Source organism: Haliaeetus leucocephalus, unplaced genomic scaffold (genome assembly GCF_000737465.1).
Source record: "Haliaeetus leucocephalus isolate CR32 unplaced genomic scaffold, Haliaeetus_leucocephalus-4.0 Scaffold484, whole genome shotgun sequence".
In the NCBI taxonomy this organism is placed as follows: domain Eukaryota; kingdom Metazoa; phylum Chordata; class Aves; order Accipitriformes; family Accipitridae; genus Haliaeetus; species Haliaeetus leucocephalus.
The window spans coordinates 7462980-7476233 of record NW_010972920.1 but is presented as its reverse complement, the minus strand read 5'-3'; the positions used below and the strand labels follow the sequence as shown (position 1 = coordinate 7476233).

The following is a 13254-nucleotide window of genomic DNA, read 5'->3' as shown; positions in this document are numbered from 1 at the left end:
CCCCCCGTGGCGCCTGGTCCCGTGAGTGGGCTCCTCTCAGCCGCCTACCGCGGCGCGGGGCGGGCGGCGGTCGCCGGCCTCCCCACAGACACACACGCACGGCAGCCGCGGCCCTGTGGTGGAGGGCGTCGGCAGAAGGGAGCAAAGACCCGTTTCCCTGCGCCTCAGGGCAGAGGCTAAGGTGAAGGCCGCCGTTTTTCTGTGTAAACGCCAAACCGTAGCGCGTAAAACGGCGAGGTGGCGGTGCCCGCTCTGCGGTCGCTGCTGACAGGTTCCTCACACCAACGGTAGTTTGACCCTGAGGTAAACGAAGTAAAAATACAGAGTTTCACGCCTTAATCCCGGCGGCGGCGGCCCTTACCCTCGGTGTCTCTCTCGCAGACGCGGTGGCCCGGTGGCGGGAGGAAGGCCGCGTCGCCGCCTGGCTGCGCGTCCCCATCCTCCAGAGCGGGTTTGCGGCGGCCGCCGCTTCGCAAGGCTTCACCTTCCACCACGCCGAGCAGGGTGCGTCCACCTTGACGTTGTGGCTGGGAGAAGGGCCCAGCAGGCTGCCGGGGTACGCCAGCCACCAGCTGGGAGTTGCAGGTTAGTCACAAAAGCGGTTGCGGCCGCAAAAGGGCCTTTCGAAGGAGCCCTTGGGACCAAGTTCCGTAGGAAATCGACTGGTTCTCTCCACAACCGCCGCGTGGAAACCAGCGGCTTACTGTTGGGCTGACTTTACGGAGTGAAATGTGTCATTCGTGAATGCGCCTGTGCACCGGTGCGTGTTGCTAAGAGCAGGCCAGTGAAGAGAGGGGGTTTCTCAAAAGAATTCCAGTTTGAGAAAATTGTAAACAGCTCGGGGAGAAGAAAATGTGGTCCTGGAGCTTTAAAATTTAACTCACGAATATTGTTTTTATCAAACGCCATTTTGAGAAACGCATCTTGGCTTTCACCTTGCAAGTGAGAGAGGTAGGATTTCAAGGTTTAAGCAGGTTTTTAAAAGTGAAAAAGTAACTACAAATTTCTTAGAAAAAATCCCTTCTCTGCTCCCTGTCCTTACTGTAGATGCTTGATGTATGCACCTGCCTAAACTACACTCAGGTTAAGGTCTGTAGATGGGGCAGACTTGACCCAACAGGGATTGCTCAGGAGCTAGCACAACTGTTAGCCTCAATTGCAACAGTCTAAAAGCTGCTCTAAGCTGTGCCTAGAAGTCCATAACCCAGACAAGTGTATGTTACAAACAAACATCTGAACACCATACTCTTATCCATCTAGACCTCCCACAACCACAGTTGGAAAGGAGTTGCTCTAAAAACTGAGGAAATTCCTAAGGAACTAGATAAGATAGTTTTCCGATTTATTTATTTTTTTATACAGCACAGTACAAGGAACTGATGGTGAGCCAAAAATACAGTCAACTTGAACTCAGCTTCACCAAATTTGAATGTTTTTGCCCTCTCTCTCAGCAGCCTTCCACAGATCTGCAATTATGTGTCCCATCGCTCAGTAATCTCCTGTAATCTGGAGGTTGGTTTGGACCCCTCATGTACTGGTAAAGACTATACAACCCTCGGCAGTTATGGCAGAAGGACAGTAAATCTCTCCCGTTACAAGCTTGACTTGTTTGTCCTTGGCTTGCAGGGACTGTGTGGGACACTAATTCTTCACCAAGTGGTGTTAAGACCCATAAACAGCAATTTGAAAAATCTGGTTAGGAAGGACTCATAAAAGCTGGATTATTCTATGTAGCAGCAGGTCAGGTGAAAGTAAATTTTGGAAAAACAAAGCCTTCAATTGCAAAACAGTGCTGCTGCTATCGGCGGTTGGAGTTTTCATTTACAAAGCCAGCAGAGGGCAGGGTGGAAGCTGAAGACAGGCTTGGATTTTTTCAATGGACATGTTAGAGCATGTTTTCCTGAGGTATGAAAACCTCACCATTAAAATATGTGGCATTAAACTCGAGTAAGATAATGCATTCTCCTAGCAAAAGCACTGTGTTACTCCTTACGGTTAAAACTTGCATGTTTGAGGAAACATGACTAACTGAAAGGGGATTTTTCTGAAGTAGGTTTTGCATAGCTGAAAGTGCTATTTAAAAGAAAATAATGTAATAGATGTGTTGTGACCCTGATGGTTATCAGGAGGGACTTAATATAAGAAAACCCGTAACTCTGAAAAACTCTCAAACATTTGAAAATACAAAAAATGCACTTTCAGAGCATAATTTGCAGTTGTAGTTTGAGAGAAACACTTCGCACTCTGCAAGTAGGAAAAAACTTTGAGGAAAGAAAAAAATTCATAAATGCAGGTATATGGATTTCACAGTTTATCGCACAGATTTAAAAATTGCACAACAAATAATGTATGTATTCTTTGCTACCGCTTTTCAAACCTGTACATTTTTATTCATTATTGGGAGTTTCTTTAAAAGAGGTAAAGACCTAAAGAAGGCATTTGGGCGGGTAAACAAACAGATTTGTGTGTGTGACATAATGAATGCAATATTTTTTTTTCCTCGGTTCCACTCGCTCTCAGTGGATTTGGAACACATCCCAAGAATACACTAAGCAGTGTGGCTACCACCTGGCATGTGTTTATTCCATTATCTTTCTACTTCAGGAGGAAGAGCCTGGGTAGTGGTAGGGCTTCATTCTATTTTTAATTAATTTTATTGAAATATTAAATTACTTAAATATGTGCATTTATAGTGTGTGTGCCAAACCCTAGGCATTTTTATTTCCTGAACAAAAAACTGTATTTTAGAAAGTTTCTGTGGTAAAGAAAAGCAAATTTGCTTATGAGAGTCTTCATCTCAAAGCTGTGGCCAATCACTTAAATACAGGGCTTAGTCCCTTGTGCATCCTAAAAAAGCGGAGATGTTGGGAGTGGTTTGCTAGCCTGCGGGAAGCCAGCACAGGGAGCAGACAACAGGTAGCGAGCCTGCATTGCCAAGTAGACCAGCAGCTGCTTTTGATCCTGTCTGGAGTTTCCCACACAGCGAACGCTGCGCAGCCAGGGCTAGTGCCTCAGCATCATCCAGCCAAGTGATGACAAAGGTGTGAATAAGCAAGGTCAGGTCATATTTTGCCAGACTAGATCAGAGTCGCCAAGCAGAGAGTAGCAAACGTTACTCATTGGGCTTGGCCATTATTGTTTAGAAATAGTGGAATATGTGGTGTGTCTTCCAACTAACTTAACTGCATCCGTTTGTAGGCGGCAGGATTTTCCAAATATGTAAAGGTACAGGAAAGCTTTTGGTGTATGAAATGATTAAGATGTTTTTGAAAAGCATTTCCAAAATCCTCTACCTCCTAGGAGGAAGTGGTCTGCCATCCAGAAAGTGACATGTTTGTAAATATGCCACATAACAATGGCATAGGAAGACAAGTTGAGGAAGAAAAGTAAAAGTCATTCTCTTCTCCCTCCCATGTAGTATAAGCCTTACAACGTGGCTGTTATTTTCATTGTTACCTACGTTAGTCTAGTTGTTTAAACAAGTCATTGAAGTTGAAGAGCGAGAAGGGTCTCCACACACGCATACACACGCACGATCATCAGCCTTGGCCAGTCCTGTCACTTAAGGAAATGTGTAAAATGAGCGGCTCCATAAATGTCCAACTGCACAGGAAGATGGAGTTAGATAGGTAATGGTGGTCCGAGGAATCAAAAGTGATTCCCAAGTTGTTTTACAACTATTTCTGTCTGCTGATGTTTACAATGCAAGCAGTCACATGTGCGCTCATTACATGGATGACAAATGCTTTTCAACACTGAACATCTTTTCATACACTTTTACATCAGTCATAAATAAAACGGGTAGAATGAAGATATTTTTCCCCTCCATTACTCATTGTCTGGAATTGGCTAAGGGGTCTGGGTTTTTTTTTAAATTAATTCCCTTACCTATTTCTCAAAAGAGAACATTCAAAACACAGCAGTGTTGCAATAGCGATTAGTTGGTTAGGTTACAAGTGTAAACCTTTCCAGAAAGTCATCCTGGCGTTGGATGATTTAAAGCTCCAGGTACCACATTTGTAGCAAGAGGGAGAGTTTTTAAAACCAGCGTTCAGAGCCTGCAGCCAAGCTCTGATCTCACTGATACTAACCAGGTGCGGCCCGGCGAGCTTCAGCAGAGGGACTCCTGAGTTACACATGGGAAAACGAGACCAGACAGCAAATCCTGTTAGTGTTTTTCCTTTCTTCTTGCTTTGGATTTAGGTATCACCTAGCAGAGAATCTGGACATCTCACAGAATTTCACTGCCAAAAATTACATTCACAGGCATCGATTTCTGGGGAACAGAGGAGAGAAAACGTTCTTTCTGTTTGATTCAAACTGCAGTTTTCCTCTCTTCGGCAGTCCTCCCTGGTCTCAGCAAATCATTTGGCTGAAGAATGGCTTTTCTAGAAAATAATCCCTGTAATCACAGCATGCATCAAAGTTGCTCTTGCTTTCCTTTTGTTCCCTTTTTTAATCAGTACAGTACTTGAACCTGGACACTGCTAAATATTTACAGGAGGAATGCATAAAGTCACAAGCTATGGGGAGGCAGATATGTGACTACCCTCTTAAAGCACGTCCTTTGACATATCTTGAAGGAAGATTGGTATTTCATCTTTTAAATATTCCTCCTACACATAAGTCTGCCATGTATTATTAAAAAACAGAGGATGTTTTGAGCTGGACACTCATCCCTTCCATGGAAATACTTCCCCATAGCATTTTAAATGCATATATCATCACAGATCTGGCCATATACTCTTCCTCTTGCTGTAAAATGACAAGCATTTTTTTATCGTGAACTACTAATTTAAAACCCATGCATGACTGATGTGGAAAAGAGCCTGGTAAGCGGCACCACAGTACTCATTCTGCTCACTGCAGCGCACTTGAAAAGCTGATAAAAAGACCTGTTTTAAAGGGAAGACGTTTTTAAAGTATGACCAATGAGTGTGACATGATGATTAAACAAGAAAGCACTTGGGGTTTAAAAAGTAGGAAAACTTGTAATCTGTGGCAGAAAGTCATGGGCTGAGCATGAGGACACAAGGAAAAGCTGAACTTTTCAGTCATGCATCCTGATCTATTTTTTTTAGCCAAGTGAAAATGTCACTTTTCCACTTGGAAGCAGTGCATTTTGATTAACGAGTTGACTCAGATTACTGCGCAGTTCCTATCACAAGTTGTTAGCTGGGTAGTACAGTAAGAGTTCATAGATAGTCAACCAGTTGAACATTATCAGTACAGTCAGCCTACCAAGTACTAAACCTTGTGTGTATTAACCAGAAAACACTCAAATCTTCACTACAGCAGGAGGGACTTTTGTAATGAATTTCACTAGAGAAAAGTTCTTACCCATTGTGGCTACTCGGACAGAGTCACTGGAAAAATTTCTGTTATTTGAGCAAGACTACAGGCACGTCTCTGCTGAAGCAAGCAGCTTTGCTCGATTATTTGGATGACATCTTGATCTTGCATTCTTTAGTTCTCCTAATGTAACACAAGCAAATTATTCCTTTCATTTCTTGTCTAATCTGGGACTGATATGTAGGATGTATTTATCTTGGTACTGCTAACTTTGAATTTTTGTACAGAACACTTAACCTTTTTTAGTATTTTATTGAATATCAGCCTTCCACCAACAAACCACTTTCTCCGACTCATCCATACAAATCTTGCTAACTGTAAACCGAGTATCATTAGGAGTTTGTCATGCTTTATCAAAACATATTAAATTATGGTTGTTAAGACTGAACGTAGTTGTCTAACACTTAATCTTTTTCAATATTATCTCTCTGCTAGGTGCTGTTCTAGATGAAAGCACTGGAAAGGTGTTGGTCGTACAAGACAGAAATAGGGTAAGTTTGTTATAGGATTATAAAATAGAGAAGTTCATCTAGATATGCCTACTCTGTAGTATAAAACAAAGACATTTTTATTCCAGTCCAAAATTGTGATCGTTAAAAGTTACTTCCTTTTATGAGTGTCTTGGAACACATCTGTCAGCAGATTGCTGTATTGCATTTGAAGGAAAAAGAAAAATAGACTTTGAAAATCAACGGCTTTATTGTTAATTATAACTGGTGATTGAATCAGCGGAACTAAGTACCCTTTCTGTTTTGAGTTTTCCGCTTTCTCCTGTAGCTGACCCAAGAGTCCCTGATCTTGTGTTTGGATCCTCTGGAAAACCCCCATGGCTCAGAGCAGATTTTGGGAGAAGACTTATGATTTTTGTTTGTTTTCAAAAATTCCAGGCATATCTGTGGCTTTAAATAAGTGGTAACATGGTTGGCCATGACCTGGTGACTGCTTAGTACAGCAGGTGTAAAGATCATTAATTTCTCACAAAGTGAAGTGCTCGACCTCGCTACCGAGAATGCCAAACCAGAGAGCATGAGTGTGGTGATGGTGGGTCGTGTGATGTGGCTTGAGGTAACCAAGCATCCATCACTGGTAACGTCTTCCAGCCTCCATCAGGCTAACCTAGGTTGTAATACAGCAAGTGCAGAAAGCCCACTAGCTCGCTCTTCCATGTAAAATATACTTAGCTTCCATTATGCTTTCATTTGCAAATTAAAGTGTCCCTAGTACAGCGAGATTAACTGCAATTTTAACATGGTAACAATCAAAACTTACATACGTAGACTGAAGTATACTTAGATGCATCATTTTCATTTTATATGGTTAAAACTATGCCAGAATCTCACTGGCTACATTTTTCTGTCTTTTTCCTGAACCAGCTACTAAGAGATTTCTTCTCAGGACCCAAACCATCACTTCAGTTCATTGGTAACAACACAGCTAATGAACTTCAATGAAAGGGTGCTTTCCTAGGCAGATTCAATCATACAGCATGTTGAATTTCTAAGGCAAGAGTTCAGAAGAAGAGAAACACCCTTTTCTTCTTTCCCCTAAACTATTAATTTTATATTTTTACTTGCCATAAAGTAAAAATTCAAGGACTCCTCTATAGCAGGATCTTCAGGCCTACATTCAGTAATTACCATTTAAAGCATAAATCCAGCATGCAAACTATAGGCTCCGGCAGTGGTTCCAGTTCTAGAGAGTCTCCAGGAACAGAACAGCACGTTGTAAACTTCAGAAATGCTACCTTTATTTTTCTTTTTATGCACACAGAAATTATAAAACTGCATGGTTACCTTTTAGTAAGTATCTTAAGCAGGTCTCAAAAATGGAAATTGCACATTCTGCATATTCAGAAGGAAACAGTAGTTTCCTAAGCCCGGGAGGCTCAAGGTTTAACTTCTTCACGCTGTGGTTTTGCTAAAGCTCACCCACAGCCATTTTAAGTGCAGACATCTCTATGCAGTGTTACAGTGAGACATCCGATGCTCTGTTCAGGTTCTAGGTCCAATTCCGTACTCGCCAGGCATTACCTCCGTAGCCTCTGGCCCCAAAACACAAGAGGACCGGTCTGGCACCGCTCTTCCCTCCAGTGCATTCTGAAAAGTGGGATGGGTCAGGTCAACTATTTCAGGGTACCTTTCCAGAGCAAAGCTGACAGCACAGCGAGTGAGGAAGGTGAAAAGAAAAAAGTGATTGTTTCTGACTCCCCTCTTTACAGCTGTCTTTTATTGACTGGATAAAATCAAGTATAGAAACTGAAGTGTATCAATACCCACACATTTCTTGTGCAGTGAGCAAATAAAATATCTCGGTACAAGCAAATTGGCTCAGACGGTTGTTTCCCACCGTCAGTTCCACCACTCCTCTCCCTTCTCCTTCCCCACGAAATGAACAGTTTCCCTGAAATGGTGACTTTTAATACAAATGATGTTCTGAAAGCTTAAAAAAAACCAAAAAACTGCTAGTGGAATTTTAAGAGCAGTTTGGGTTTAATCATGAAAGGACAATTCCACAGCACACAAAGATTTCCAGGAACTGAAAGCAAATCTGAAAGCCAATAGGCAAATATATGTATTTTCCATCTGCACTATTTTTCATCTATTACTTTAAATTCCTATCCAAGCCCTTTAAGAGTGCCCAGAAAAAAAACACCAAAAACAACATTTTCCAATGTAGTCGGTGGGGTTTCAAATCACTGGAAAGCATGCGACTTCCTTCTCTCTGCTGCATGTACAAGAAAAGCTACCTTTTTTTTGCCAGTGTACCTTTTTACTGCATTAATTTCTAGTTGAAGGTTAACTTCTTCCTACATAAACTTTTAATAAGGAAAGAAATAAAAATAGTAGTACATAGATGTAAAGGTAAGGCCTGTAAATCTTCATGCATTTGCAAGAGATGTAGGAACTGGGACTCCTTTATCAGTATCAATAACAGCACCAAGTCCGCACGTCACATTCTGTTTGAAGTACTGAACTTTATTGCAATTCAATAAATGCTTCTATATATAAATCACACACAAGGCCTCAGTTTTTGTATTCTGTGAAAACGAACAACAAGTTACGCTAAATGGTTATTACAGACACACGAAGTCATCTTAAAGCCAGTGCAGTATAGAACAGTACTACAATCATAATACCTGTTTGTAAGATTAAATATATATACATTTTTTAAAAGCCAAAACCATGGAAATGAAATACATTAATGATTAAATATAAGATTATATAGTCTATAGCAGCTTTTTTTAATATTCAACTACTCTATCTAGTTATCTAGCAGCAACGTTGTCTAATGACTGTTAAGACAGTTTGTTATTTTCAATCAGTAGATGTTTTGTTCCAATATCTCATACAGACTATAGATACCTCTGATCATCACATTAGCAAGAACAGAGAAGTTCCTACTTAAAGCCATACTGATGTTTGTAAAAGTAATTGCAATACTGCAACTTCAACCAAAAAAAGGCACGTTAATTGTCTCCTTCATATTAGAGAGTACAACACAGGCTGCATACTTCATTAATATTTATTTCCTCCAATACAGACTATAAATGCATGGAAATTTCCAGGAGGTCTGTCTAATCCAGGCGAAGACATTGGTAAGTCCTAGGATAACAGGTTAGACGTCAACAGAATTACAAAGACATTAACAGTACTGAAATACGCCATGACCCGCATCGCTCCCATGACTAATCACTGCTTTGGTGAATAGATGAAGTGACATGATCCTACAACCTTAATGGTAATGGGGTAACATTATGTTCAGGGCAGAGGAGTTTTGCGTTTATAACATTTACCCTTTTCCACAATTTCTCTCAAGTGAGTGCTTGAAGCCAGGTTATTTTTTGTAGGCTTCTTGGATATGCCATGATAGGAGCCAAAAGTGCAGAGGATTAAGGTAATCGGTATATAACCCAAATAAAACTGAAACAGCAAGCTCTCAGCTCACACTGGAATCCAGGGCAGTGAGCTCAATGATGTACTGAGCAGAAATTTCCAACTCTCCCTTTTTATGTGCAAAACAAATAAATACACTTGCTTCCTTCCACGCTTGTTCACTTGATTTGTTTAGACTAAGTTCCTTGGCACAGGACCAGTGCTCAGTGCAGTGCCTCAGTCTTGCGGGCACCTACTTTCAACCAGAGACCTACAGCACTTCTGTATTAGAAAACAATGCCGATGTAAGGAAACCTATCGTTTCTACCCAGCGTAGCACAGGTGATGATGAACACTGCTGCAGTTATGTTCAGAGGTGAATGAACAAGGGTGTTTATGAAGAGATAGAAAATTGTGCTTTTTCTCCTTTTCTCTCACCCCTGAAAATTATGACCCACAGACCGGTTAATTCTTAAGTTATACTGCAGTGATAAGGTAGGTCTCATTTTCCAAAGTTACATTTGCTCAAATTAATTTAGCCCCACATCAGTATTCAGATACGAATATATCCTTCCAATAAGTCACAAATGCAGAACTCAGAAATGTTGCCCAGAGCAATGCAGCAGCTCTGGCAAACTGGGTATTGAGCCCAGGTTTCCATACCTTAGAAATATCTACTCTTTTAGCAGTCTTCCTGCAACAACATGTGGAGGGCTTGTATTCCAGTTTGCTATTTCAGGACATGGGGAAAGTTTCTAGTTAGTGGGATATGGCCAAGTTGTAATTTTCATAACTCACAAGTCACATTTTAAGTCTTTTTGTCAAACATGGTGATAGAAATCAAAATTCTTTGCTTGACAACGCAAATACACGTAACATAGTGAAATGGATTCATGTTTTCGGAAGAATCCCGAATGCTGCGTTTGTTGTCTAGCCAGGCTCCTTTTCACTTCTAGTAACAGAGGGCGGCTGTAGGCCAGGAGATAGTGGAGGAATTTTTGTACTGAGGGAAAAGAACGACCACTGCTGGCAACAGCTTCTGCAGAGGAATACTGTTACCGAGTAAGCCAGTGGCCATCCCTCAAATAACCACGTAACAGGTGAGAATATGGCTGCAGCCTGGATGTAGGTATTGAGAAACAACTGGGAGGAAACAAGTCTCTTACAGCTACCCTCCTGCCACTACTAAACTATATAATAATGAAACATATGATTCTCTGCATCACATCTTAATATTACAAGAAGATATAAATTAGTGAAGCATAAAATATGAGAGCTTAACTTCCCTTTTTCTATCCTTACATCAAACCTTATAAACTCACAGTCATTCAAGGGACTAAATTTCAAATTACAGTTACAAATTGCAATTACAATGCTTGAAAATCCTGTGATTATATGAAGTGACAAAATATATGGCTGCCTACTTTAATGAGTACAAACTGACTCGCACAAGTAATCTGAATAGTTTCATAATGCAGATTAAGCAAAGTGCACACGTTTTTGTATTTGAGTATTTCTGAAACTCAAGTCCTAGTGTTTCTTCTAGTTTAACTGTCATTATGTATTTTTTTAATTTATATACACATTTAAATAAAAGGGAAACAGAAAAAGGCACTTTATCTAAAAGCAAAGCTCAAAGCTTAAATGAAACTCCTAATTATTTCAGTTTTTCTTAACCATAGCCTGCCTCAGCATTCCTCGTGATCTCAGTTGTTTACATTCTTTGACCACTTCTGTGTAATACTGCCCCTGGCCGAATAACAGAAACACTTGCCACGGGCAGTTTGCTTCGCAACCACTGTTTTAAACCAGAGGACCGCAGAGGCCTCTCTGGGCAACATAAAATGCAGTCTCTCCCAGGGTAATTGAGTATCTTTCACCTCCGACATGTTGAGATGCAAGCTTCCTTAGGGAGGCAAATCTCTACAAGGTCTTTTAAAATGTATTTTGCTTTTGGAAGTAAGCCAACACACTCATTTCTTACTGAAAATGAACTAACGGAAGCAGATAACGTTGCAAAACAGCTATATGCATTTACCACTCAAACAAGACACACAGATTTGGAAAAATCTAGTGTTTTACCTACCAGTAGTTACCCCAGGCAAGTAGGATTTGACCTGACTACAATGAAACTGCAGACTTTGGGGAAATAAGTGGGATATCAAAAATCTCATTTGGGCTCTTCAATTTAAGTTATTATTCAAGAGAAAAATTTTGAAGAGTACTGGATAGATGGGTAATTCTTTGGCTGTAATTGCAGTACACAGACACTTGAGACCCTTGAAGTTATAGCTACTTTTGTCATGAGGAATGTTAACACTTATATCGCTTTGGCTGATGTACACAAAATGTACAGCTGCAGCACAGATGTATTCTGCAAGAACAGGCTACGTGCTATACTGGTATTATGGCATACTTGAAATGTTGCTAGCTACTTAAAGATATATCTTGAAAAGGGCTTCATGCCAACTTTCACTTTCTTCAAACACTAGTTTTACCCATTTTGTTACACCTTGTGGCAAAGTGCAATGAAACTGATTTGGTCGAGTGATCTGACATACCTCCAGGTGTTCAGCTGCACAGGGTCTGAATGTGAAACTGGACAGAGGCACAGAGAGAGACGGGGGGCTAAGATTCAAAGGCCTGAAAAGAGGGTGCAATGCTCTCTTGGATTAAGAGATCAGTGGAGCCAGCAACCATCAGAAAGTCCGTTTCAAAACCACACCCTGTACAGTATTATCAAAAGCTTCTTGCTTTCATCATTTTGTAGGATATATGCAAGAAAGGCATGCAGCATGGGAGCAAAAAATTAGCTTATCCTTCTGTTGAAACAAACAGGCTTACATTTTGAAAAGCTTACAAAGCAGAACAGAGAACGCTTCGAGTTAGAGATTTTCCATGGTCAAGAGTTTTCAAGAGTGTTAAGCTATTCTTACATGTGTTATAAGGATTGCTCTTTCACCTAGGAGACACAGCAGTTCGAGAGGTTTTTGAAGAGACTGGCATCAAGTCAGAGTTCAAGTCCATCCTAAGCATAAGACAGCAACACGAACACCCCGGAGCCTTTGGGAAGTCGGATATGTACATCATCTGTCGCCTGGAGCCCTCCTCCTTCACCATCAGCTTCTGCCAGCAGGAGTGCCTGAGGTGCGAATGGATGGACCTCGATGAGCTTGCTAGGACGAAACACACTACTCCCATCACCAGCAACGTAGCTAAACTCTTACTTTACGGATACCGGGAAGGGTTTGAGAAGATTGATATAACCATGAGAGAGTTTCCGGCGGTCTACACAGGCCTGTTCTACAAACTGTACCACAGGGAGCTGCCCGAGTCCTACAGAAACATTACATGATAGCAGTACATTTCACATTTCATTACGTTAATAATTTAGAATTATTATTGTATTGTTATTTAGACCATATTAAAATTATCCATGGACTTCTTTTTAGATAATTATTAGAAAGTAATTATTTACTCTATTCCTTAATAAGCTATAGAGATATAAATTATTTTTAAAGGTAAATATTGCTATAAGTGTGCATCAGATTTGTCTTCCTTTACTCTGTAAAGCAAACATAAAGTAAATAAAATAGCTCTACATAGAGATCTAGCAGAAAACAGAAGTGTTACTCATCCTGAAAACAGGTTTTCCAAGTAATTTTACCTCCACACACACTGGCACAATAGGTTTAAAGAGCAATATAAAGACAGTATGAAACATTCATCTTTTAATCTGGTATCAGCAAATAATTGCTTGTATTTCTGCTGCTTCGGAGAGGAGTAGGAAACTCGACGTCTTTAGTGTAGTGTGGCGTATGTGCTCGGAATCCGCCATGGAAATCAGCTTTTAGCGGACATGGGAAGAAAAAGGATAGCTTTCTGTCCAGGTCCAGTTTTTGGTCCAGGTTTGTACTGTCCAGTTCTTTTCAGTGCCACATACCAATCAGAGTATTTCCGTGATCGGTAAGTGTTATAGTTATTAGATTCCAAACGCTCAAAAAAGAAACATTCTTCCGTTGCACATTTC

At 40.8% G+C, this 13254-nt stretch overlaps 1 protein-coding gene across 1 annotated transcript in view; it reads left to right on the top strand.

Annotated features, from left to right (window-relative positions):
- Window positions 1-12856, top strand: part of NUDT6 (nudix (nucleoside diphosphate linked moiety X)-type motif 6) — a 13077-nt gene extending 221 nt beyond the window's left edge. The window contains exons 2-5 of the mRNA XM_010575614.1: window positions 327-585; window positions 5788-5843; window positions 8893-8947; window positions 12191-12856. Coding sequence (XP_010573916.1) covers window positions 327-585; window positions 5788-5843; window positions 8893-8947; window positions 12191-12579 — 759 coding nt within the window. The 3' untranslated portion in view covers window positions 12580-12856. The remainder of the gene's footprint in view (window positions 1-326; window positions 586-5787; window positions 5844-8892; window positions 8948-12190) is intronic.
- The last annotated feature ends 398 nt before the right edge of the window (window positions 12857-13254 follow it).